We start from the raw sequence: 27,524 nt of genomic DNA on the forward strand, positions 1-27,524 counted from the left end.
GTGTGGTCCAGTTGTGAGAAATGATGTCCCACAGGTGTGCATAAACTGTCTTCTTTATGTTCTTTGATGGTATGTCTGTGCAAATTCATCCTCGCTTGCAACTTCTGTCCTGTTTCACCAACATAAGATCCTTTGCTGCACCTTTTGCATTGGATGAGGTACACAACATTACTGGAGGTACAGTTGTAAGGTCCCATGATACTGAAGGTCCCATTTGTGTGTGTAACACTTTTGGATAGATTGATCTGGTTGCACAGTTTGCAGCGTTTTTTATTGCAGGGTTTGCTTCCATTATTTGTGACTTCATAATCAGAGTGAAGTTTCCTGCTGATTAGTTTGTGTCTGAGGTTGGGTGGTTGTCTGAAAGCCAATAATGGGGGTTGTTGGAATATTCCTTTTAGAGTTTCATCCTCTGTTATAATGGGTTGTAAATCTTTGATTATCTTTTTGATCCCTTCAAGTGCTGGGTTGTATGTGGTGACTAGAGGTACTCGGTTATTTGTTTTTTCTCTGTGTATTGGAGGAGATTTTCTCTTTGGGTTTTCAAGGCTGTGTTTATGCTGTTGTTGATGGTTTTGTCTTTGTAACCTTTCTTATGGAAGGAGTCTGCCAGTGTTCTGAGATGTTTATCTCTGTCTTCTGGGTCTGAACAAATTCGGTGGTATCTGATGGCCTGGCTGTGCATGATGGCCAGTTTAGTGTGTTGGGGTGAAAACTGGAACTATGAAGATAGCTGCATCAGTCAGTCGGTTTTCTGTATATTGACGTGTGTAGCTTGTCATCCCTGATGTATACTGTAGTGTCCAGGAAGTTGACATGTGTGTTCGAACAGTCCATTTTTAGTTTGATAGATGGGTGAAAAGTATTGATCAATGAGAAGAATTGGTTTAGATTTTCTTCACCTTCAGTCCATATCATGAAGATATCATCAATATAGCAATAATATCTGTATGGCTTTTGTTGTATGCTGATCATGAAATTGTCCTCCAGGTCAGCCATAAATAAGTTTGCATATTGGGGTGACAAAACCACCAACATCAGCATAAACACAGCCTTGAAAACCCGAAGAGAAAATCTCCTCCAAGACACAGAGAAAAAAACAAACAACCGAGTACCTCTAGTCACCACATACAACCCAGCACTTGAAGGGATCAAAAAGACAAACAAAGATTTACAACCCATTATAACAGAGGATGAAACTCTGAAAGGAATATTCCAACAACCCCCATTATTGGCTTTCAGACAACCACCCAACCTCAGACACAAACTAATCAGCAGGAAACTTCACTCTGATTATGAAGTCACAAATAATGGAAGCAAACCCTGCAATAAAAACGCTGCAAACTATGCAACCAGATCAACCTATCCAAAAGTGTTACACACACAAACGGGACTTTCAGTATCATGGGATCTTACAGCTGTACCTCAAGTAATGTTGTGTACCTCATCCAATGCAAAAGGTGCAGCGAAGGATTTTATGTTGGTGAAACAGGACAGAAGTTGCAAGCGAGGATGAATTTGCACAGACATACCATCAAAGAACATAAAGAAGACAGTTTATGCACACCTGTGGGACATCATTTCTCACAACCGGACCACACTATAGAAGACCTCAATGATTTAGTTCTTAAAGGGAATTTCAGAACTATCCAGGAAAGGAAAATGTTTGAACTAAGAATGATACTTCTTTTTGACACGAAGAATAATGGCCTGAATTTAGATATTGGTTTCCTTACACATTATGCTAAAGTTTTACGACCCCCTCTGCGACTAGTATCCCCCCCTGCATTCTATAGCTCTCCCTCTGTCTTATCTCACTAACTCTGCTGCTATCTTTATTACCATTGATTTGTATGTGTTTGGTTTTCTCTTTTTTTTTTTCTTCTTTAACTTTCTGCTTAAAAATGTGTGAATCAGTACTGCTTGGACCTTGAAGAAGGGGACATACCCCGAAAGCTTGTCCTGAATAATTGTATGTTAGTGCAAATAAAAAAAGTATCATGGACAGTACTCAATTTTCTCTGTCACAATTGCACTAATACGGTTACAATCAAATCAAGTACACTATTTATTAAAATGATATTTAATAAAACAAATAAAAACTCTAAATTTAACGGAGATTTTAAGTATAGAATATAATAGTATGCAACTGGATATAAAATCGACAACCGATCGCACACAGGATGCCGACCCACTGTGAGCAAAACTAAACCAGGTAGTGTAAGATGGCTTTAGCTCTGCTCTCCACCTGCAGGAGAGGACCTTCAGATGCGTTTCGCCCCCTAATGGGCTTGCAGTTTGCAAGTGGGTTATCGGTATTATGGCTGAAGATATCAGCCATAACCCGGTACCGTTTTCAGCAGACGGCCAGCTTTCTTATGAATCCGGTCCGAGCAGCTCATGAGTCGCTGGAACGGTTTCCGAAGCAGCGGAAGGGGACATCCCCTCCCTCCCATGCAATATTCCCAATGCACATATTCCTGTAGAGATGGCTATATCTATAAGTGGGTGCTGAAGCGACCCCCGGCTGGAACAGTGTGTAGTCAAAGAAAGTAATGTCACCAGCACACCAGGATCTTCAAAAATGGGTACAAAGCTTTAATCAACGATCACATCATTACAGCAGAAAGCAATGTTTCGGAGCCGCCCAGGACCCCTTCATCAGGCCTATGACAACGTGGTTCCGAAAGCTCTGGACCCATTTTTGGAGATCCTGGTGTACTGGTGACATTACTTTCTTCATCCCCTCCCTTACCGTTGCCAGAGAAAAAATTTGACGGCGCGGCCGGCTGCTCTCATAGGTGATGAAAAAGTTAACACTCTGTGATCGACTCTATGGTCTTGGAGGACCGGAGCGACGACATGACATCACTTCTGGTCCAGGGTGGAGGGGAAAAAAAAATGAAAGCGAAAGATCAAAAAAAAATATTTTTTTTGATCTTTTGATTTTAAGTCCTCATGCACACGGACCTTTTTACAGCTGCTTTTTTGAGCTTTTTTTGCAGCTTAAAAAGGCCTGTCTATGTTAGTCTATGACTTCATGCCCACCTAGGCGTTTTTGAGCTGCAAGTGGTATAGGCGTTTTTAAGCTGTAAAAAAAACCCAGGACCGGTGGGTTCTGAAAGACGTTTTTCAGCTGTAAAAACGCTCTAACGCTGAAAAACGCTGAAAAACGCTCAAAAACGTCATTCACCAACGTTTTTTAGCGTTTTTGATCCATTGAAAAAAAAAAAAAAAAAAAATTTTGAAAAAAAAAAAAAAAACGCTCAAAAACGCTAACGCGGAAAAACGCTCAATATCGCTCAAAAGCGCTATTGCAAAAACGCTGAAAAAAGCTGAAAAAAGTAAAAAAAAATCACTGCAAAGATACTGGCGTTTTCATAACGTTTTTTTAACAGCCTGTGTGCATGAGGGCTAAAGGTGAAGAGATTTGGGGTCTTTTCGACCCCAGATCTCTCCATAAAGAAGACCTGTCATCCTTATTTCTATTACAAGGGATATACATTCCTTGTAATAGGAATAAAAGCAATAAAAAAAATTAATTAAAAGGGACAGTGTAAAAATAAAAAAATAAAATAAATAATAATAAAAATTTTATGAAATAATAAACATTTTAAGCACCCCATCCCTCTGTGCTCGCACACAGAAGCGAACACTGTCAGGTAACCTGTAAAGGCATTTAAAGCATCATCTATGAAGATTTTTAAGTACTATAGTTTGTCACCCTTCCACGAGCGTGCGCAATTTTAAATTGTGACATGTTAGGTATTTACTTGGCATAATAACATCTTTCACATTATACAAAAAAATTTGGGTAACTATTGTGTTTTTTTTTTATTCATTAAATTGTATTTTTTCCCAAAAAATTGCATTCGCAAAACCGCTGCGCAAATACTGTGTAACATAAAAAATTGCAATAATCACCATTTTTTTCCTAGGGTCTCTGCTAAAAAAAATGTATAATGTTTGGGGGTTATAAGTAATTTTCTAGCAAAAAATACTGATTTAAACTTGTGAACATAAAGTGCCAGAAAAAGCCTGGTTGGCAAGTGGTTAATTGTTGGCTAAGGAGCGAAACGCGTCTAGGGAATCTCTCCTGCAGGTCCTGTGTGCAATCGGTTGTTATTTTTCTGTAGCACTTTGCAGCCTGACAAGCTGTTTTATATGATCTGCACCAGTTCATTACGTGCCTTGATATGAGTGGTAGGAGCATTAGAGTGGTACTTTTTTTGTTTTTCTACATGATCATACTGTAATATGTGGTTTGATGAAGTCCTGGTAAAGTGTGTCTAATGCCAAAACTTTTTTTTTAGTTAGCACCATTGGGGAAATTTCCCTTCACTTCCTGTCCCAGAGACACAACAGGATATTACCCCTAAATGAAGGAAGTTCCTGTCTTTGACAGTTGTCCCCAGTACAGGTGTCTCAGCTGGGTGATCTCCACTTACCTCTTATTCTGGGGAAAACTCAAAAATTTAGAATTTTCCCTCACTTTTTCCTGGTAACAATGATCACCATCAATAGAGGGGGGAATCTCCCCAAATGGAAATACAGAAAGCAATGAAAGCACTGATAAAAGGTCTAACCCTTCCCAACGGTGTTAAAAAAAAGAAAAGTTTTGTCCAGAGATACATTTTACCAGTTCCCGGCCTATAACAATATGACAGCTGAGCGGGCCTTTCGTCAATCCAGGTGGTTGTCATATGATGTCCTCTCAGAAAGCGCCGCTCAGTGGCTCGATCAGTCACCAGCTGTGTCCACCAGGCACAGCCGATGACTGATCAATGTACTGGCTCATTGCCGGTACCATGTGACCGCTGTGACCAATCACAGCAGATCACATGGCAGTTGTAAACCATGGATGGCTTCCTTTCATGCCATCCATTGTGTACAATTATGTTGCTAGCCTTGATTGGTCAATGTGATCACATAGTACAGAAAGAGCCAATCACAGCTCATCTGTACCATGTGATTAGCTCTGGCCAATCACAGCTAATCACAACAAAACAAACTGAATGAATCAGTTTCATTCAGTAAAATGATTGCTTATAGCAATGAAATTCACTGCTACAGTTGGGAAAATAATGATTTGATCCCCTGCAGATTTTGTAAGTTTGCCCACGTACAAAGAAATGAAGGGTCTATAATTTTTATAATAGGTTTATTTTAAATCATAAAGACAGAATATCAACCAAAAATCCTGAAAAAACACAGGATACAAATGTTATAAATTGAGTTGCAGTTCAGTGAGTTAAATAAGTATTTGCTTCCCAAACAAAACATGACTTAGTACTTGGTGAAGAAACCCTTGTTGACAAGAACAGAGGTGAGACGTTTCTTGTAGTTGGTGACCAGGTTTTCACATCTCAGGAAGGGTTTTGGTCCACTCTTCTTTACAGATCTTCTCTAAATCCTTAATGCCGCGTACACACGGTCGGACTTTTCACCTGCAAAAGTCCGACGGACGCCGCCGGACCAAGTCCGGCGGACAATCCGACCGTGTGTGGTCTCCATCGGACTTCCTACGGACCGTTTCGGGCGGAAATCCGACGTACTTTAGATTTGAAGCCTGCTTCAAATCTTTACGTCGTACCTCCGCCGGACTCAGTTCCTGACGGAAAGCCCGTTCGTCTGTATGCTAGTCCGAAGGACCAGATACGACGGAGGAGCAGGTTACTGCATCTCGCGCTCGCTGCAATAGGAAAAACTAATTTTCCCATTGCGGCGAGCGCGGGGGGCATCCCAGGCCCTTAGGTCTGGTATGGAACTTTAAGGAGAACCCCCTACGCCGAAAAACCGGCGTGGGGGTCCCCCCAAAATCCATACCAGACCCCAATCCGAGCACGCAGCCCGGCCGGTCAGGAAAGGGGGTGGGGACGAACGAGCGCCCCCCCCCTCCTGAACCGTACCAGGCCGCATGCCCTCAACATGGGGGGGGTGCTTTGGGGGAGGGGGCGCCTTGCGGTGCCCCCCCACCACAAAGCACCTTGTCCCCATGTTGATGAGGACAAGGGCCTCTTCCCGACAACCCTGGCCGTTGGTTGTCGGGGTCTGCGGGCGGGGGGCTTATCGGAATCCGGGAGCCCCCTATAATAAGAGGGCCCCCAGATCCTGGCCCCCCCACCCTATGTGAATGAGTATGGGGTACATGGTACCCCTACCCATTCACCTAGGTAAAAAGTGTCAATAATAAAACACAACACAGGTTTTTAAAATAATTTATTAAACAGCTCCGGGGGGGGGTCTTCTTCCGTCTTCGGGGGTACCTCTGTTTCATCTTCTCCCGGCGTCCGGTTGGTTCTTCTCCGCTCTCCGGCCTCTTCTCCCGGTGTCCCAGGTCTTCGGCCGGCCCCTCCGCTGTCTTCAGGTAGCTCTATTGCCAGCGGAGGTCCGGACTTCTTGGCTTCTTGTGTTCTCTTCTCTTCCCCCAGATGTTGACACGACGCTCTCTCCGGCTGGACTGTTCTCTGAGGGCTGCGTTGTGACATATATAGGCGGAGACCCCGCCCCCATATGATGTCACAGTCCCTGGGCATGCTGGGACTGTGACGTTTTAGGGGGCGTGGTCGACCACGCCCCCTAAAACGTCACAGTCCCAGCATGCCCAGGGACTGTGACATCATATGGGGGCGGGGTCTCCGCCTATATAAGTCACAACGCAGCCCTCAGAGAACAGTCCAGCCGGAGAGAGCGTCGTGTCAACATCTGGGGGAAGAGAAGAGAACACAAGAAGCCAAGAAGTCCGGACCTCCGCTGGCAATAAAGCTACCTGAAGACAGCGGAGGGGCCGGCCGAAGACCTGGGACACCGGGAGAAGAGGCCGGAGAGCGGAGAAGAACCAACCGGACGCCGGGAGAAGATGAAACAGAGGGACCCCCGAAGACGGAAGAAGACCCCCCCCCGGAGCTGTTTAATAAATTATTTTAAAAACCTGTGTTGTGTTTTATTATTGACACTTTTTACCTAGGTGAATGGGTAGCGGTACCATGTACCCCATACTCATTCACATAGGGTGGGGGGGCCGGGATCTGGGGGCCCTCTTATTATAGGGGGCTCCCGGATTCCGATAAGCCCCCCGCCCGCAGACCCCGACAACCAACGGCCAGGGTTGTCGGGAAGAGGCCCTTGTCCTCATCAACATGGGGACAAGGTGCTTTGTGGTGGGGGGGCACCGCAAGGCGCCCCCTCCCCCAAAGCACCCCCCCATGTTGAGGGCATGCGGCCTGGTACGGTTCAGGAGGGGGGGGGCGCTCGTTCGTCCCCACCCCCTTTCCTGACCGGCCGGGCTGCGTGCTCGGATTGGGGTCTGGTATGGATTTTGGGGGGACCCCACGCCGGTTTTTCGGCATAGGGGGTTCCCCTTAAAGTTCCATACCAGACCTAAGGGCCTGCGACGGGGCTCGCAAGGTTTCAATCTCGCCAAAAAAAGCCGCGAGATTGAATTCCTTTTCTAGTCCCGTCGTACCCAAGTCACGTTCAAAATGAACGGACTTGTCCGTGTGTGGGAAAGTCCGTTCATTCTGAAAGTCCGGCGGAAGTCCGTCGGGAAGACAGGATTCCGGAAAGTCCGGCCGTGTGTAGGCAAGTCCGGCCGTTCAGAAAGTCCGGCGGTAGTCCGCCGGAAGTCTGGCGGCAAGTACGTCGGACCTAGCTTTCTAGAAAGTCCGACCGTGTGTATGCGGCATAAGGTTTCTTGGCTGTCGCTTGGCAACTCGAAGTTTCAGCCCCTCCATAGATTTTCTATAGGATTAAAGTCTGGAGACTGGCTAGGCCACTACTCCATGACCTTAATGTGCTTCTTCTTGAGTCACTCCTTTGTTGCCTTGGTGGTATGTTTTGGGTCATTGTCATGCTGGAATACCCATCCATGACCCATCTTCAGTGTTCCGGCTGAGGGAAGAAGATCTAAGATTTTACAATACATGATCTTGTCCATTGGCCCCTTAATGTGGCAAAGTCGGCCTGTACCTTTAGCAGAGAAACAGTCCCAAAGCATCAGGTTTCCACCTCCATGCTTGACTGTGGGGATTTTCTTCCTCCAAACACGGCGAGACGCGTTAGAGCCCAGGAGCTCAATTTTGGTCAAGAAGACACATGTACAGTCATGCCAATGAACATCTAAATGATTCAGAGAAGGGTTGGGAGAAAGTGCTGTGGTCATATGAGACCACAATTGAGCTCTTGGGCAATAACTCAACTTGCCGTGTTTGGAGGAAGAAAAATAAAGATTTCCTGCTGCTCAGGGCTTTAGCAAAATGGCAGCCTCCGGCAAGAAAATAAGGGAGCCCCTTTATGTGTGTCAATGGACACATAGCGCTGGCTCAGGAGCAAGCACGCATGAGTGCCCCCACAGCAAGCGGCCTTCTATGGGAGGGAAGAGCAGAGAGTACAGATGGAGGACCTGAGAAGAAAAGGATCTGGGCTGCTCGGTGAAAAACCACTGCACAGAGCAGGTAAGCATGACATGTTTGTTACTTTTTTTTTAACCACTACCCGTATATCGCTGGACTTTCAGTGGTTAGACCAGGATCACCCCGGTATCATTTTTTAGAGCCGGCGGGCTCTCTTGTAATAGCAAATCTGACTGGCTGACCAGCCACCTCACTGTTATTAAAGCAGCGGGAGGGGACTCTCTCGGGCTCTCCTGTCCTACCGGTTGCGTCCACAGGATCGGCTGTTCGTAATGGTGAACCAGAAGCGATGATATGACATCACTTCCGGTTTTTCTAGGCACAATCGGCGCCATTTAAAAAAAAAAAATCTAAAACATTCAAAAACACAGATCTTGGTGTTTTGAATGCTTTTAAGGGCAGAGGAGGGATTGGGAGAGTTATAGACCCCCGATCTCTCCATAAAGAGTGCCTGTCACATGCCTATTGCTCTCACAAGGATGTTTACATGCCGTGTGACAGCAAAAAAGTGATAAAAAAAAAGAGAATTAAAGAAACAGTGTAAAAAAATTAATAAAATAAAATTTTAATAACATTTTTTTTCTAAGTGCATTTATGCTTCCATGCTTTTGCTCAAAGGCGAACGTGCATGTCAGTCCCGCACGCACGCAAACATCGGTCGTCCCACACATGTGAGGTATTACCATGAACGTCAGATCATGGGCAGTAATTCTAGCACTAGACCTCCTCTGTAAATCTAAAGTGGTAACCTGTAAAGGCTTTTATGAATAGTAAAATTTACGTTGTTTGTCGCTGTTGCAGAGGTGGGTGCAATTTTAAAGTGTGACATGTTTGGTATCTATGAACTCCTCCTCATCTTTTATATTTTACAAAAAAAAATGGGTTATATACTGTTTTTTTGCATTAAAATAAATAAAAAAAAAAATAATAATTTGCATTTGAAAAACCGCTGCACAAATACTGTGTGACATAAAAAATTGCAAAACCCAGCAATTTTTTCTGTAAGGCCTTTGCTTTAAAAAATATATATGTAATGTTTGGGGGTTCTAAGTAATACAAAAATACTCATTGTTACATGCGAACAAAAAGTGCCAGAAAAGGCCCAGACTGGAAGTGCTTAGACTTTCTTTCATTTAGTATCAATTTAATGAACGCTGCAGATGTACAAGGATTTTAAAAATGATAGGAAAACGTTAAAGATGATATATTTTAGCAATTGGGTCTACATTTACTTTATTGGTGTAGGAGTGTTTTATATATCTGTTTTTGTTTGGTGACGTAACTTTCTCCTGTAACCCCCATATAAAATATCCATTGAACAGCGCATAGAAGTCTTTATTAAATGTTAGCATTTTATTGTTTATAATGTCTCTGATTGTCTCCTCCATTCAGTTAAACCATCTGTGGAGGTCTTTTTACCAGTTCAAGTCCATACAGAGGGCCTCCCGGTTCTGGTCTGCCATGTGTGGGGCTTTTACCCCCCAGAAATCAGTGTAGCCTGGTTTAAAAATGATGTTTTGGTCAAGAACTACACGGAGGCTGTGCGGACCGGAGACTGGACCTACAGTGTCGTGGCAACCCTGGACATGAGGAATTTCCTCCCTGAAGACAACTACACCTGCCTGGTCCATCACCCGAGCCTGGACATAGAAATAGCGAAGACATGGAGTGAGTGTGACAACCTTATTGAAATGGGCTTTCTGCATTGCATTCCCAATCATGTCTCTGTTATCCACCTTATTTAAAGCTGAACTCCAGGAAAAATAGATTATTTAAATTAACTACTTCAATACTGGGCACTTTCACCCCCTTCCTGCCCAGGCCAATTTTTAGCTTTCAGCGCTGTCACACTTTGATTGAAAATTGCGCGGTCATACAACACAGTACCTATATGACATTTTTATCATTTTTATGAGACAGATAGAGCTTTCTTTTGGTGTATTTAAGCACTTGCCAACCAGCCGCTGTCATTATACTGCGGCAGGTCGGCACGATCCCGCAAGCCGTCATAGCTGTACGTTGACTCCTTTAAGCGAGATAGCAGGCGCCCGCTGCACTCGGGGGGTGCCGATGCTCATGGCCGATGGTCGCGATGACCGCCGGCCACACAAATCCCTGTTCTGTTCTGTGAGGAGAGACAGATTGTAGGAACCACAATCTGTCATTTCCTCTAGTCAGTCCCCTCCCCCTACAGTTAGAAACACACACAGGGAACACAGTTAACCCCTTGATCGCCCCCTAGTGTTAACCCCTTCCCTGCCAGTGACATTTTTAAAGTAATCAGTGCATTTTTATAGCACTGATCGCTGTATAAATGACAATGGTCCCAAAAATGTGTCAAAAGTGTCTGATGTGTCCGCCATAATGTCGCAGTCCTGATAAAAATCGCAGATCGCCGCCATTACTAGTAAAAAAAATAATAAAAATGCCATAAAACTATTCCCTATTTTGTAGACTCTATAACTTTTGCACAAACCAAATAATATACGCTTATTGCGATTTTTTTTTACCAAAAATATGTAGAAGAATACATATCGGCCTAAACTGAGAAATATTTTTTTTTTTAAAAAACATGGGGATATTTATTATAGCAAAAATTACAAAATATTGTGTTTTTTTTTCAAAATTGTCGCTCATTTTTTGCTTATAGCGCAAAAAATAAAAAACGCAGAGATGGTCAAATACCACCAAAAGAAAACTCTATTTGTGGGAAAAAAAAGGACGTCAATTTTGTTTGGGTGCCACGCCGCACGACCGCGCAATTGTCAGTTAAAGTGACGCAGTGCCGAATCGCAAAAAATGGCCTGGTCATTCAGCAGCCAAATCTTCCAGGGCTGAAGTGGTTAATCAAGTTTTTTATTTTTTGCTAAAAAAAACAAAAAAAGTAGAACATTTTGAAAAAAAAAGTTTTTTCTTAGTTTCTGTTAGAAGATTTTGTAAATAAGTAATTTTCTCCTTCACTGATGTGCACTGATGATGCTGCACTAATGAGGTGGCACTGATGGGCACTGATAGGCACTGATGAGGCGGCACCGATGGGCACTGCCAGACTGCACTGATGATGGGCACTGATAGGCTCTACTGATAGGCACTGATGAGATGGCACTGATGGGCACTGATAGGCTGTACTGATAGGCACTGATGAGATGGCACTGATGGGCACTGATAGGCTGTACTGATAGGCACTGATGAGAAGCCAATAATATGCAGCACTGATGGGCAATCAGTGGCAGCACTGATAGGTGGCTCTTATGGGCACTGAGTGGCGCCACTGATGGTTGGCATCGATTGGCATCACTGGTGGGCACTGACTGGCATCACTGATGGGCACATTGGGGCTGCATTGATGATTAGTGCCGGTCTCCCCTGAGAGGAAATACCGCTGATTGGCAGGAGAGGAGGCCTGATTTTTCTCTGCTTCAATTCAGTAAAACTTACAGGTCTTGCCCCTCCCTCAGCCTGTGATCGGACAGTGAAGAAAGAAGCAGCAGACTGATGTCTCACCTCTCTGTCACTCTGCTGTCTCCTCCTATCAGCATGCTCCTTGTTAGTGCATGAGCACGGCAACACTACGGATTGGCCTGTTTTGCTGCTTCTCCCTCTTATAATCTGAGCTCTGCTCTACTGTACATGGGATTGCAGGGGACTGAGGCCAAGTCAAAGTCTGTTACTTACATTTAGGAATGTATTATTGAATACAGAATTATCTCTGCCTGGAGTTCAGCTTTTTCTACCTCTCTGTCTTATGTTGTTCAAGAGTCTCACGAATATAATTCAGCTTCATCTCCTTCTTTTTGTTTTGTGTTCTCACACTTGTTTGGACAGAACACGGCTTGACCAACATACAGATTATCAAGATCAGTGTCGCTTCAGTTGTCTTTGTGTTGGGACTCGTCTTCCTTATTACAGGAATAGCTTGTTGGAGGAATGCCAAGAGAAGCGGTAAGACAGCCAATAAGGGGGACCTTAAGGGCTCATTCTTAGGCTCGGTTCACACTGCCACAACCTGAAAATCGCACTTATGGTGCGGCTTTGCCAGGCGGCTTCCTGGCGATTTGCTACTGACTTGAGTACGACTTGAAGCAACTTTCTGGGAATGCCTGGGTAATCTTCCTGTAATGTCGGATCCAAATCACATCACTATAGATGAGGATCCGACTTGGAGACGACTTCCATTAAAGTCTATGGGCACAAGTCAGATAGAAGTCGCCTTGAAGTAGTACAGGAACCTTTTCTAAAGTCGGAGCGACTTCAGTAGTGCTAATTAAAGTGTTACTAAAACCACAACAGTAAAACCAGTCTGTATATGTAGTAAAGCATGCTTGTTATACTCACTGTGGAACCTAATGCCCTGTACACACGATCGGAAATGCCGCCAGCAAAACACCGATGTGAGCTCTTGGTTGGAAATTGCGACCGTGTGTATGCTCCATCGGACTTTTGCTGGCGGAATTCCAGCCAGCAAAAGATTGAGAGCAGGTTCTCAATTTTTTCGGTCGGAAAAAGTTCCTATCCGAAAAAGCGATCCTCTGTATGCAATTCAGACGTGCAAAAAATCACGCATGCTCGGAAACAATTTAACGCATGCTTGGAAGCATTGAACTTAATTTTCTCGGCTCGTCATAGTGTTGTACGTCACTGCGTTCTTGACGGTCGAAAGTTCAGAGAACTTTTGTGTGACCGTGTGTATGCAAGGCAAGCTTGAGCAGAATCCCGTCGGAAAAGCTGTCATATCTTTTTCCGACCAAAATCCCGATCGTGTGTGCGCGGCATTAGGGGTAATCTCATGCAGTGCCAGTACAAGGGATGGGCAGGAGGGGCAGCTGCCCTGGGCACTGTGGTATTATGTGAGGTGCAGGGGCAACATAAGGAGATTGGGGGGGAGAGATTTGTGTTGGGAAAGGGAATTTGGGGAACGACAGGAAGTAAGAACTGTTCTAGGAGGGGAAATTTGGGGCTGTGTGCTAGGAGTGGTGATTTAGGGGGATTTGTGTTGAGAGGAGGGATGGGGGAAGAGGATTTGTGCTAGGAGGGGGGATTATGCTAGAAAAGACAATATTGGGGGGGGGGTGATTTGTGTTAGGAGGGGAAATTGTTTTTGGGAGAAAGATTTGTACTAGTAGGGATGTTTGGGGGTCATTTGTGCTAGGAGGGGAAATGGGGGAGTTGTGCTAGAATAGAGGATTGGGGGAGGAGAATTTGTGCTGATAGGTGAGATTTGGAGTGGGGGGGAGAGGATTTGTGCTCGGAGGGAAAATATGAGGGGCAGAGGACGTGTGCTAGGAAGGGGGATTTTTAAGGGGAGGGTAGGAATTTTGCTGGCAGGATATGCGGAATGAGAGGATTTGTGCTGGGAGGGGGGTTTTCAGCAGGGGGGTGGATTTATACTGGGAGGAGGGGGAATTTATGCTTAGAGGGTAAGCATGCAGATTAGTGCTCAATTTTTTTTGGGGGGTAGGGGGATTTTTGCAGGCAGATAATACTCATACATCTTGGCGGGGGGCGTAACTTGGCATGTTTGCCCTGGGTGCTAGATGACCTTGTCCAGGCACTGATCCTGCGCATTGTGTGGAAAAAGCTGTTTGATCATGATCCTCCCCTTCCACAGTCCCCAGTCTACAGTATCTGCTGATATAACAGAGCCTTGGAAGTACTCTGCACATGCTCAGTTTGGTGTGTATTGCTAGAGCGTTGTTTTTTTCTTGGGAGAGTGCATGTGATCAGCGCAGGGCCTGCAGCCTCATAGGACAGTCAGTAAAATTAAAACTCCTCCTACAAGCTTTAACCAGACACTGACAGAAGTCACAAGACTGCTCTATACTGTTGATGAGAAAAGGTTTTTAGCAGTTTATATTTACTAAAATGATTGCATTTCCTTGTTCTGTGTACTGTGGGGGACCAGATATAGTAAATGCAGAGTCCTGGGTTTAGTCACACTTTAAGACAGCTCTAATTGACTATCATAGGAATTCACGTCACGTGACTTGGGGGTCTCACAAGTCGGATCCCAAGTTGCGGCAGTGTGAACTGAGCCTTACCATAAACTGCATTTGAGCATACACATTTTTATGCATGTTGTCCCATGTATTTCAATGGGCTGCCCTACGTGTGGGAATTGGGCAAAAATTGTGCAGGCATGTAGGTGGGGTGCTGCGCGGGCGGCAATAATTCACACAGTCGGGTGCAGTAAAAAACTTGTATTGAAGCAATGCAGCAACAATTCACAACAAACCCAGTGGGACAGCTACCCAGTCATGTACACTCACAGTTTCCAACAATGTGAAGAAGCAGATTCCAGTTGCACTGACAGTGTCTGCAGAGAGGGGACAGAATGCGGCCTGGCCATCAAGTCCCCAATCGGTATCCAGAAGAGATGCGACCCTACGCTTTCCCGAACCTTCCATCAGGAACCTTTCCCCAGCGCTATTACTGTCCCGGGAACCTGTCCTTACTCTATCAACTTGCCAAAAAAAATCACTAAACCTGGGAGCCAGGGCCTCAAAAAGTCTCTGCCTGACCCAAAATGGTCACCAGAGTCACATGGGGTGGTAGAATCGAGTGGGATAGCTTCCCCAGTGACCCAGGAAACCATAGAGAAGGTATCACTAAATGGCGGACCACGGTCCGGACACGGACCAAGTGACAATTCTGTCCGGACAAATCTTTCCTGGGCCTGGCCATCAAGTCCCCAATCGCGAAGGTATCTAGAAGAGATGCGACCCTACGCTTTCCCGAACCTTCCGTTAGGAACCTTTCCCCAGCGTTATTACTGTCCCTCAAAGGCGAGGAACCTGTCCTTACTCTACCAACTTGCCAAAAAAATCACTAAACCTGGGAGCCAGGGCCTCAAAAAGTCTCTGCCTGACCCAAGATGGTCACCAGAGTCACATGGGGTGGCAGAATCCAGTGGGATAGCTTCCCCAGTGACCCAGGAAATCATAGAGCAGGTATCACTAAATGGCGGACCACGGTCCGGACACGGACCAAGTCACAATCCTGTCCGGACCGCCACGGCCTGTGCTGAAAGATGGGAGTCTGTGATGCAAAGGTGGCGAACTGTGATATACTGTAAAGAGGGGGGACTACATTGTAAAGGTGGTGGGGGTCTGTGACATATATATGGGGGACTGTGATGCAAAGGGTGGCACTGTATTGTAATGGGGGCTGTGTTGCAAAAGATTGCGCTGTGATGTAAATGGTGGGACTGTGATTCGAAGGGATGCTGTGATGTGAAGGGGGGATAATAACACAAACATGAGATTCAGACCTCTGCTGGATGAAAATTTTGATGAGTGGACCTCTGTGAATTTTAATATCCCTGCCATAGAGGAACCATGCTCCACCTGACTTCCTCTCCAACTTCAGTGTGGCTGCAGATAGCGCCACCTGCAGTGGAGAAAGTAGACTGCACCTGCCTACAGGCATTATGCGTGCCATTAAAAAAGTGTTACTTAACTGTATATGCAGAATAGCATGCTTGTTATACTCACTGTGGAACTTAAGGGGTTAATCCTCTGCCTTGTGTAAAAAGGCTCTTTGATCCTGTATGGACATATCCTTCCCTCCTGCACTGTCTCTCTTGGCAAGGCCAGAAAATACAGTGAGGGGAGTCCTCCTGCACATGCTCAGTTTAGTCTCTATTGCTGGAGAGAACATTTCCTTGTTCTCAGAGATAGCCAGGTCACATGATATTGACATCACACATGTGGGCGTGTATACAGGCTATAGTGGAAATCTCCTCCTACCTGAACACACAGCTCTGGGCAAACTCTGCAGGTTATCATGTGACCGTGGTATACAAATCAGCCAAAAAGGTATATAGTGATAGTATTTTACCGTAAAAAGATTTATAAGCTGTAGGCACTGTGGGGGGAGGGGGGGGGGGCAGATCAACTATTTTCATATTACTGGGTTTAGTAACACTTTGAGAATGAATTGCACTCGTGTGTGTCTGCAGAAGGTAGCGCATTTTAGATCGGCGCTGTAAAACGTGTGATTTTGCTCTTGTGCCGGCATCGCAGCTGGTGTGAAGAAGCCCTGAATCAAGGAAGTAAAGCGGAACTACACTGCATCTGAGGACCACAAACCAAAAATGCTATTTAATTAATTTTTAATATTCAAAGCAAACTCCCCCATCCACCCATGTCTCCATGGTTTATTTTGCTGAGAAATCACTTTGAAAAACAAAGCCCCTCCCTTCCTGAAGACTCCTGTGACATCATTTGCCTAGGCATGGATACCAGGAAGCAACTGAAAAAATATAAAATAAAGTTTAAAACAAGTAAATATAATATATCTTCCTATCTATTTATTGATAACTGTAATGTTAGCAGCATAAGAATTACAGTGCCTTGAAAAAGTATTCATACCCCTTGAAATTCCACATTTTGTCATGTTACAACCAAAAACGTAAATGTATTTTATTGGGATTTTATGTGATAGACCAACACAAAGTGGCACATAATTGTGAAGTGGAAGGAAAATGATAAATGGTTAAATGTGTGAAAAGTGTGGTGTGCATTTGTATTCAGCCCCCTTTACTCTGATACCTCTAAATAAAATCTAGTGGAACCAATTGCCTTCAGAAGTCACCTAATTAGTAAATAGAGTCCATCTGTGTGGAATTTCATTTCAGTATAAATACAGCGGTTCTGTGAAGCCCTCAGAGGTTTGTTAGAGAACCTTAGTGAACCAACAGCATCATGAATGCAAATGAACACACCAGACAGGTCAGGGATAAAGTTGTGGAGAAGAATAAAGCAGGGTTAGGTTGTAAACAAATATCCAAGCTTTGAACACTGTTCAATCCATCATCCAAAAATGGAAAGAGTATGGCACAACTGCAAACCTACCAAGACATGGCCGTCCATCTAAACTGACAGGCCGGGCAAGGAGAAGCAGCCAAGAGGCCCATGGTAACTCTGGAGGAGCTGCAGAGATCCACAGCTCAGGTGGGAGAATCTGTCCACAGGACAACTATTAGTCGTGCACTCTACAAATCTGGCCTTTATGGAAGAGTAGCAAGAAGAAAGACATTGTTGACAGAAAGCCTAAGAAGTCCTGTTTGCAGTTTGCGAGAAGCCATGTGGGGGACACAACAAACATGTGGAAGAAGGTGATCTGGTACAGATAAAACCAAAATTGAACTTTTTGGCCTAAAAGCAAAATGCTATGTGTGGTGGAAAAATAACACTGCACATCACCCTGAACACACCATCCCCACCGTGAAACATGGTGGTGGCAACATCTTGTTGTGGGGATGGTTTTCTTCAGCAGGGACAGGGAAGCTGATCAGAGTTGATGGGAAGATGGATGGAGCCAAATACAGGGCAATCTTAGAAGAAAATTTGTTAGAGTCTGGAAAAGACTTGAGACTGGGGCGAAGGTTGACCTTCCAGAAGGACAACGACTCTAAACATACAGCCAGAGCTACAATGGAATGGTTTAGATCAAAGCATATTCATGTGTTAGAATGGCCCAGTCACAGTCCAGACCTAAATCCAATTGAGAATCTGTGGCAAGACTTGAAAATTGCTGTTCACAGACGCTCTCCATCCAATCTGACAGAGCTTGAACTATTTTGCAATGAACAATGGGCAAAAATGTCACTCTCTAGATGTGCAAAGCTGGTAGAGACATCCCCAAAAAGACTTGCAGCTGTAATTGTAGTGAAAGGCGGTTCTACAAAGTATTGACTCAGGGGGGCGCTATACAAATGTACCCCACACTTTTCACATATTTATTTGTAAAAATTTTTGAAAACCAATTATCATTTTCCGTCCACTTCACAATTTTGCGCCACTTGTGTTGGTCTATCAGATAAAATCCCAATATAATACATTTACCTTTTTTGGTTGACAAAATGTGGAAAATTTCAAGGGGTGTGAATTCTTTTTCAAGGCACTGTAAAAATAGTCAATGTTGATTAAAAGAGTGAAGTGCTGATTTTATTTTTCACTATCCCAGCCTACCGCCTCCACTACATAAAACAGCAGAGCATTTAAAAAAAAAGTTTTTATTTAGCTTTCTTTTCTTTACACACCCAGAATACCTGCGCTCCAGGCCTTGTCCTTGAACATGAGTCCTAAATGCGAGTATCAATGGGTACAGCATTCAGTCCTCCAGCAGCCCATTTCAGCCCGCCATAGACTTGCTAAAAGCTGCACCTGTGCCTCCCCGGGCACACTTATGCCCCGTACACACGGTCGGATTTTCCGACGGAAAATGTTCTATAGGAGCTTGTTGTCGGAAATTCCAACCGTGTGTGGCCTCCATCGGACATTTTCCATCAGAATTTCCGTCACGCAAAATTTGAGAGCTGGTTCTCAAATTTTCTGACAACAAAATCCATTGTCATAAATTCCGATCGTGTGTACACAATTCCGACGCACAAAGTTCCACACATGCTCGGAATCAAGCAGAAGAGCCGCACTGGCTATTGAACTAAATTTTCCCGGCTCGTCGTACGTCTTGTACGTCACCACGTTCTTGGCGATCGGAATTTCCGACAACATTTGTGCTACCGTGTGTATGCAAGACAAGTTTGAGCCAACATCCGTCTGAAAAAAATCATGGATTTTGTTGTTGGAAAATCCTATCATGTGTACAGGGCATAAGACACCAGAATTAGACGCACACAAGCTAGACGCCTAGTGCGAGGGGCGGTCTTACAGGTTAAAGTTTCTAGTTTTAACATTATATAGGAAACGGCTTCAGGGAACCTTTAATTCTCAATGTTGCACTGACACCTTGTGGCAATTGTTGACCACTGCAGGCTTACGCGATGAAAGGTAATTTGTATGAACTGAAGCAAACGGTGTGAAGTCCCTTCCTTTCCCATTGTATGATATCAGGAAGAATGTAGAATGGGAGCAGAATACAGCTGTGGTTTTATGACTGCTTAACCACTTCAGCCCCGGAAGATTTTACCCCCTTCCTGACCAGAGCAATTTTTGCGATTCGGCACTGCTTCTCTTTAACTGACAATTGCACGGTCGTACGACGCTGTACCCAAACAAAACTGACGTCCTTTTTTTCCCACAAATAGAGCTTTCTTTTGGTGGTATTTGATCACATCTGTGGTTTTTATTTTTTGCGCTATAAACAAAAAAAGAGCGACAATTTTGAAAAAAAAGCAATATTTTTTACTTTTTGCTATGATAAATATCCCCAAAAAATATATAAAAAACTCATTTTTTCCTCAGTTTAGGCCAATACACATTCTTCTACATATTTTTGGTAAAAAAAATCACAATAAGCATTTATTGATTGGTTTGTGCAAAAGTTATAGCGTCTAAAAAATAGGGGATAGTTTTATGGCATTTTTATTATTATTTTTTTTATTAGCAATGGCGGTGATCTGTGATTTTTATCATGACTGCGACATTATGGCGGACACATCGGACCCTTTTGACACTATTTTGGGACCATTGTCATTTATACAGCGATCAGTGCTATAAAAATGCACTGATTACTGTGTAAAGGACACTGGCAGGGAAGGGGTTAAACACTAGGGGGCGATCAAGGGGTTAAGTGTGTCCTAGGTAGTGATTCTAACTGTGGGGGGAGGGGCTACCACTCACATGACAGCAATTACTGCTCCTGATGACAGGGAGTAGTGATCTCTGTCATGTCACAAGTCAGAAAGGGGAAATGCCTTGTTTACATAGGCACTTCCCTGTTCTGCGGCTCCGTGACACAATATTTATGACACGGGATATTTATTGTAGCAAAAAGTAAAAAATATTGCGTTTTTTTTTTTTTCAAAATTGCCGCTCTTTTTTTGTTTATAGCGCAAAAAATAAAAACTGCAGAGGTGATCAAATACCACCAAAAGAAAGCTCTATTTGTAGGGAAAAAAAGGATGTCAATTTTGTTTGGGTGCAGCTTCGCACGACCGCGCAATTGTCAGTTAAAGTGACGCAGTGCCGAATCTCAAAAAGTGCTCTGGTCAGGAAGGGGGTAAAATCTTCCGGGGCTGAAGCGGTTAATAACATTCAATTGCATACGCTATACTTGTTTATTTTTATTATTTGCTATTTCTTTTTCCACTGAAGTGGAGTTACCCTTTAAGGTAAAAAAAACCTTCAGCCTTTAGAACCACTTTGATATTGAAGTGACCCCAACAGTCTCTGATCACTGATCACACGCTCGGATCTCATTAACATCTCTGCACCTTCTTTCAGAGGTTTCCATAGTGGATGAAGGATCTGTGACTAACGTGTCCACATCTCCTCTGCTTCATTGTCCCTCACAGTCACTAATGGAAGAAGATATGGATCTCGGGGAGGAGAGTGAGACGCGCTCAGTGCAGGGGGAGCTGTCAATGGGAGATCTAACAAGTCTCTCCTCCTGGGGGGTTCCACCACCCCCTTCTATCAGGGGTGTGCACTGAAGGATGGGGATGAAGCACAGGCTAATGACAGACGCTGTGCCCCCATTTAATGTCACCATCTGGACGTGGCTACTAACACAGCAAAACTCTGCAGCCTTTACTGCCCCATAGCAACTAAATCTATTTTTTTTTTTCATTTTAAGCCCCCGTTCACACTTGTTATACCGGCAATCGAACCGTTCATGATTATAAAAAAGGTTCCTGCATTACTTTTTACCAATTTCATTGCAACTCGCATGGACTTCTGTTAAATGAAGTCGCAATGAAATCGGCAGTGCAAATCGCACCATTGTACTGCTGAAGTGGCGAGAATTCAAACCCGCACCGGTGTGAATGGATGAAAATAAGAATAATCTGGATGCTATGGGGCAGCAAGACTTCGCTAAGACCCCTTTCACACTGAGGCGCTTTGCAGGCGCTACAGTGCTAAAAATAGCACCTGCAAAGTGCCCTGAAAGAGCCGCTGCTGTGTCTCAAACGTAAAAGCCCCGAGGACTTTCACACTGGAGCGGTGCGCTGGCAGGACAGTAAAAAAAGTCCTGCATAACAGCATGTTTGGAGCAGTGAAGGAGCGGTGTGTATACAGCTCCTCCACCACTCCTGCCCATTGAAATCAATGGGGCAGCGCGGCTATACCGCGGGCATAGCGCTGCTGCAACAGCGCTTTGCAGTGGTTTTAACCCCTTCTCGGCCGCTAGCAGGGGGGTAAAAGCACCCCGCTAGCGGCCGAATAGCGCCACGAAATTGGCGGTAAAGCACCGCTAAAAATAGCGGTGTTTTACTGCCGCCCCCGCTCCAGTGTTAAAGGGGTCTTAGACTTTCACACTGGGGCGCTTTGCAGGTGCTACAGTGTTAAAAATAGTGCCTGCAAAGCGCCCTGAAAGAGCCGCTACTGTGTCTCCAATGTGAAATCCCCCAGGACTTTCACACTGGAGCGGTGCGCTGGCAGGACAGTAAAAATAGTCCCGTTAGCAGCATGTTTGGAGCGGTGAAGGAGCGGTGTATTCACCGCTCCTGCCCATTGAAATCAGTGGGGCAGCGCGGCTATACTGCCGGCAAAGCGCTGTGGGTGGTTTTAACCCTTTTTTGACTACTAGCGGGAGTTAAAAGCTCCCAGCTAGCGGCCAAATACCTCCACAAATATGACGGTAAAGCGCCGCTAAAAATAGCGTCACTTTACCGCCGACGCCGCCTCGAAAGGGGCCTTAGACTCTCTGTCAAATGGGGCCCTGCAAACTTTATTGTTATCTGATGTACAGTCCTATTGTAGTTTTTCTATGGATTACATTCAATGAGCAGCCAAAAGATATCATGTAAAATTCTTACATTTGCAATGAGGCCAACTGATCCCCATAGTGAGGCCAAAGAGCTTTTGGCCCTAAAATCTTACTAAACCCACAACAGTAAAATCAATCTGTATATGCAGTAGAGCTGCGCGATTAATCGTTAAGAATCGAAATTGCAATCATTTTCTCTTCCCGATCTTCAAAACAACATGTCACGATCTTTCTAACAAGTGCAGAGAGTTCTCACAGCTGGAAAAAAAAAATCCAGGCAGCCTGCCAAATTTTATTACAACACCCAAATAAGTAGAAACAAAGTATCTTTTTGTTCTTTTATCAAAGGAAAGAACTTCGGCATGTAGACGAGGGAAGTTTAACCATTTAAAGACCAAACCTTTTCTGATATTTGTTGCTTACAAGTAAAAATCATTATTTTCTGCTAGAAAATTACTTGGAGCACCCAAACATGATATATATATATATATATTTTTTTTTTTGCAGAGACCCTAGAGAATAAAGTGGTGGTTGTTGAAATATTTTATGTCACACCGTATTTGCGCAGCAGTTTTTCAAACGCAAATTAAAAAAAAAATACACTTTAATTAAGTAAAAAAAAAAAAAAAGTAAAGTCAACAAAAAAAGAGAGAATATAGTTCTCCCAAGAGGGTTTTTTTTTGTTGTATGTGTCTTAGGGTTGCTAGGACTGCGTCTCTTTGGTTATACCATCTAGATGAAAGATTGATAAACTATATAAATTTTTCTTACTTTAATTAATAATTAACGGTTGATCCAGGCAATCAATATATTTTTTTAAACAGTAAAGTTAGCCCAATTTTTTTTGTATAATGTGAAAGAAGATGTTACACCGCGAGAATCGTGATCTTTATTCTAAGCAAAAAAATTGTGATTCTCATTTTAGCCAGAATCGGGCAGCTCTAATATGCAGCATAGCATGCTTGTTATACTCGCTGTGGAACCTAAGGGGTTAACCCTCCGCATTGTGTAAAAAGGCTGTTTGATCCTGTCTTTTCTGATCCTCCCCTTCTTCCACTGTCTCCAATATATTTCCTGATATTTACAGAGCCAGGGGACAAGCTGCACATGCTCAGTTTGGTGTGTATTGCTAGAGAGTTTTTTTTTTCTTGGGAAGGTGCATGGGATCAGCACAGGGCCAATCAGCACTGTCCAGACAGAGGGTCAGGGGTATTGCATGCCCAAAGGACAATCGGAGGAGAATGAAAACTCCTAAAAGTTTTAACCAGACACTGATAGAAGTCACAAGACTGCTATATACTGCTGATGAGAAAAGGTATTTAGCAGTTTATATTTACTAAAATAATTGCATTTCCATGTTCTGTGTACTGTGGCAGACCAGATATAGTGAATGCAGGGTCCTGGGTTTAGTAACACTTTAATAAGTCTGCAAAGAGGACAACAGCTTTGTGTGGAAGCAGTGGTCTCTCTGCAGCATTCCAAAAGCCTCCTGCTGATCAGAGCGAGAACTCTCCAATATGTAGGCAACATGACTAATTGTCTGATTGGAGAGCTCTGTCTCGGACTCAGCTGGGGGCGTGTTGTTGGACTGCTGCTTACATAAGTCCTTCTCTGCAGCCTTATGACAGGACAGCACTTTGGACTCACTATGGGGATCAATTGGCCTCATTGCAATCAGGAGAATATTAAATTATATCTCTTTAAGCGGATTTATAGAACAACAATAACAGGACTTAAAGATGATCATTCTTTACATATCACAATCTGATTGTATAATCTCCTTAAGGCTCTATTCACACTTGTTTGACTTGTCATGTGACTTTGGACACATAAAGTCGCATGACAAGTCGCAGCCCATTGATTTCAATAGAAGCCATTCAGATCTATGCAACTTAACCACTTAAGGACCAAGCCTCTTTTTGAGATTTGTTGTTTACAAGTTAAAAGCAGTTTTTTTTGCTAGAAAATTACTTAGAACCCCCAAACATGATACATTTTTTTTCTAACACCCTAGAGAATAAAATGGCGGTCGTTGCAATACTTTCTGTCACACCGTTTTTGCGCAGCGGTCTTACAAGCGCACGTTTTTTGGAAAAAATACACTTTTTTAATTAAAAAAATAAAACAGTAAAGTTAGCCCAATTTTTTTTTATATTGTGAAATATATTGTGATAATTGTTACGTTGAGTAAATTGATACCCAACATGTCACACTTCAAAATTGTGTCCGCTCGTGGAATGGCGACAAACTTTTACCCTTAGAAATCTCCATAGGCGACGTTTAAAAAATTCTACAGGTTGCATGTTTTGAGTTACAGAGGAGGTCTAGGGCTAGAATTATTGCCCTCGCTCTACCGATCGTGGCGATACCTCACATGTGTGGTTTGAACACTGTTTTCACATGCGGGCGCTACTCACGCATAAGTTTGCTTCTGCATGCCAGCTCGGCGGGACGGGGTGCATTTAAAATGTTTTTGTTTTTTTTTTCTTATTAATTTTACCTTTTATTTTTTATTTTTACGCTGTTCTTTTTTTTAAAAAAAAATCTGTCACTTTTATTCCTTTTACAAGGAATATAAACAGGACCTCTTAAATATGAGATCTGGGGTCAAAAAGACCCCAGATCTCATATTTACATTAAAATGCAATTTAAAAAAAAAATTGTAATTTAAAAAAATAATTTTTAAAAAATGGCCTTTTAAGAGCATTGGGCGGAAGTGACGTTTTGACATCACTTCCGCCCTGCAATGATATGGGGACGGGTGGGGGCCATCTTCCCCTCACTCATCTCCATGCAAAGGAAGCTTACGGCTCCGGTAAGCGGCGGAGGGCACCAGAGCGTGGCAGGAGGGGGGGACCTCACCCGCCGCCGATAAAAGTGATCTCGAAGCAAATCCGCCGCAGAGACCACTTTTATCTGAAAGCGGACCTCAGGCCAAAGAAGAGGATACCGGCGTTATGGTACCTAGCTGCTGCCATAACAACGATATTCCTCTTCAAAGTTAGGACAGATATCGGCGTGCGGCGGTCCGGAAGTGGTTAAAGTCACAGTAACTTTAAAAACGGCTCCTGCACTACTTTGCTGCGACTTTCATGCAACTTGAGTGCCGTAGACTGCAATGTAAACTCTCAAAAGTCACATCTTAATGTTATTAATGCAAACATTTGTGCAACAGTCAAAGCAAAAATTTGCGTCCAAGTCGCACCCATCCAAAGCTGCATCAAAGTCCCAATGTAAAGGCTCAATGGAAATCGCACAACTTTGGAGTCACACAAATGTGAATGGAGCCTTAGATAACAACAATATGTCGCACAAGGACCTGCATGATTTGATGCAAACTAAAGCAGCCCATAGATTATGCAATTTTGATTTCCTCACACCGTGGGTGGAAAGAAAGAAAATTCCTCGGTTCCCCCCATCAACACAGTCAGTATTGATGGGGGGATCCTTCCAGCAGCCTTCCCTGCCAGCAGAACACAGTGATCACTGTCGGCGGCTATGGTCACATAAAAAAAATAATAATCTGACAGGCTGGTTGTACTGAAGTCAATTGATGGATAGATCAACTTGAATACAACCAGCCTGCCCATAGATGGATCGAATCTCAGACGGTCCTTGCTGAACCAACCGAGATTCTATCCATCTACGGCTGGCTTTACTGTATTGCTTACGATGGTCCTCACATTATGAAGTTTTGGTAAATCTACTGGAGATTGTACAGAGATCGGCCAATCAGATTGTAATATATATGGACAGTATCACAGTGATGGAAAATACACCAGTGGGAAGTTTTGGCCCCTTTATTCATCTTTATTGTCATTATGACATATTATTTATTAGAGGAAGATCAGGAAATATCTTTATAAGAAGTATTTCAGAACACGGAATTCTAGAACAATTCTGATGTTTTTTTCTTAATGCATAACTGACATTTAGATGTTCTGTGGTTGTCATGGTGACCAACATACAGGAGAGAAGTGTTCTGAAAAACAAATAAACAAGTTCAATGCCAGGATGTAGGATGTTAAAATCAACACATATGATTGGATGTGACATGTGCCCTGATATTACCATATGTATACCATCAATATCAGGATTGTAGTTATATACACTGTATTACCAAAAGTATTGGGACACCTGCCTTTACACGCACATGAACTTTAATGCCATCCCAGTCTTGGTCCGTAGGGTTCAATATTGAGTTGGCCCACCCTTTGCAGCTATAACAGCTTCAACTCTTCTGGGAAGGCTGTCCACAAGGTTTAGGAGGGTGTCTATGGGAATGTTTGACCATTCTTCCAGAAGTACATTTGTGAGGTCAGGCGTTGATGTTGGATGAGAAGGCCTGGCTCACAGTCTCCGCTCTAATTCATCCCAAAGGTGTTCTATTGGGTTGAGGTCAGGACTCTGTGCAGGGCAGTCAAGTTCCTCCACCCCAAACTCGCTCATCCATGTCTTTATGGACCTTGCTTTGTGCACTGGTGCACAGTCATGTTGGAACAGGAAGGGGCTATCCCCAAACTGTTCCCACAAAGTTGGGAGCATGAAATTGTCCAAAAAGTCTTGGTATGCTGACATCTTAAAGTGATTGTAAACCCTTACAGACCACTCTTTGCTACAGGTAAGCCTATAATAATGCTTACCTGTAGCTACCCCGGATATCTCCTAAACCTGCACGGTTTAGAAGATATCCACTGTATTTGCATGTGCCGACATCATTGGCACATGCGCACTGAAGCAGTGGTAGTACGTGCCGTTGCTTGTGTTAGACTGTGCCATTACCGGCGGCTCCCGTGCACATGTGCGGGAGTGACGTCATCGCGGCTCCGGCCAATCACAGCGCTGGAGCCCGCGATACCTGGAAGTAACTCCGGGAGCGATGTCGCCGGCCGGAGCGGTGAGCAAGGACCGCTGCGGGGGCTTAGATCTAAGGTAAGTAATACATTATGATCTAGTATGCTATGCATACTAGCTCATTATGTCTTTGTCTTGCAGGTTTTCATTTTTCTTTTTATTTCAAAGTGGGTTTACAACCACATTAATGCCGCGTACACACGATCGGATTTTCCAACAACAAAATCCTGAAAAAAACGGATGTTGGCTCAAACTTGTCTTGCATACACACGGTCACACAAATGTTGTCGGAAATTCCGAACGTCAAGAACGCGGTGACGTACAACACGTACGACGAGCCGAGAAAAACTAAGTTCAATAGCCAGTGCTGCTCTTCTGCTTGATTCTGAGCATGTGTGGACTTTTGTGCGTCGGAATTGTGTACACACGATCGGAATTTCCAACAACAAGTTTTGTTGTCTGAAAATTTGAGCTCTCAAATTTATGTTGTCAGAAATTCTGACAGCAAATGTCCAATGGAGCCTACACACGGTCGGAATTTCTGCCAACAAGCTCACATTGAACATTTGTCAGAAATTCCAAGTGTGT

The 27,524-nt window shown here is 43.9% G+C and overlaps 1 protein-coding gene across 1 annotated transcript in view; it reads left to right on the top strand.

Annotated features, from left to right (window-relative positions):
* LOC141108898 (HLA class II histocompatibility antigen, DM beta chain-like) overlaps positions 1-27,524 on the top strand; it is a 68,395-nt gene that overhangs the window by 7,884 nt on the left and 32,987 nt on the right. The window contains exons 3-4 of the mRNA XM_073600867.1: positions 9,804-10,079; positions 12,237-12,353. Coding sequence (XP_073456968.1) covers positions 9,804-10,079; positions 12,237-12,353 — 393 coding nt within the window. The remainder of the gene's footprint in view (positions 1-9,803; positions 10,080-12,236; positions 12,354-27,524) is intronic.

The sequence above is a fragment of the Aquarana catesbeiana genome, linkage group LG09 (genome assembly GCF_042186555.1).
Source record: "Aquarana catesbeiana isolate 2022-GZ linkage group LG09, ASM4218655v1, whole genome shotgun sequence".
In the NCBI taxonomy this organism is placed as follows: domain Eukaryota; kingdom Metazoa; phylum Chordata; class Amphibia; order Anura; family Ranidae; genus Aquarana; species Aquarana catesbeiana.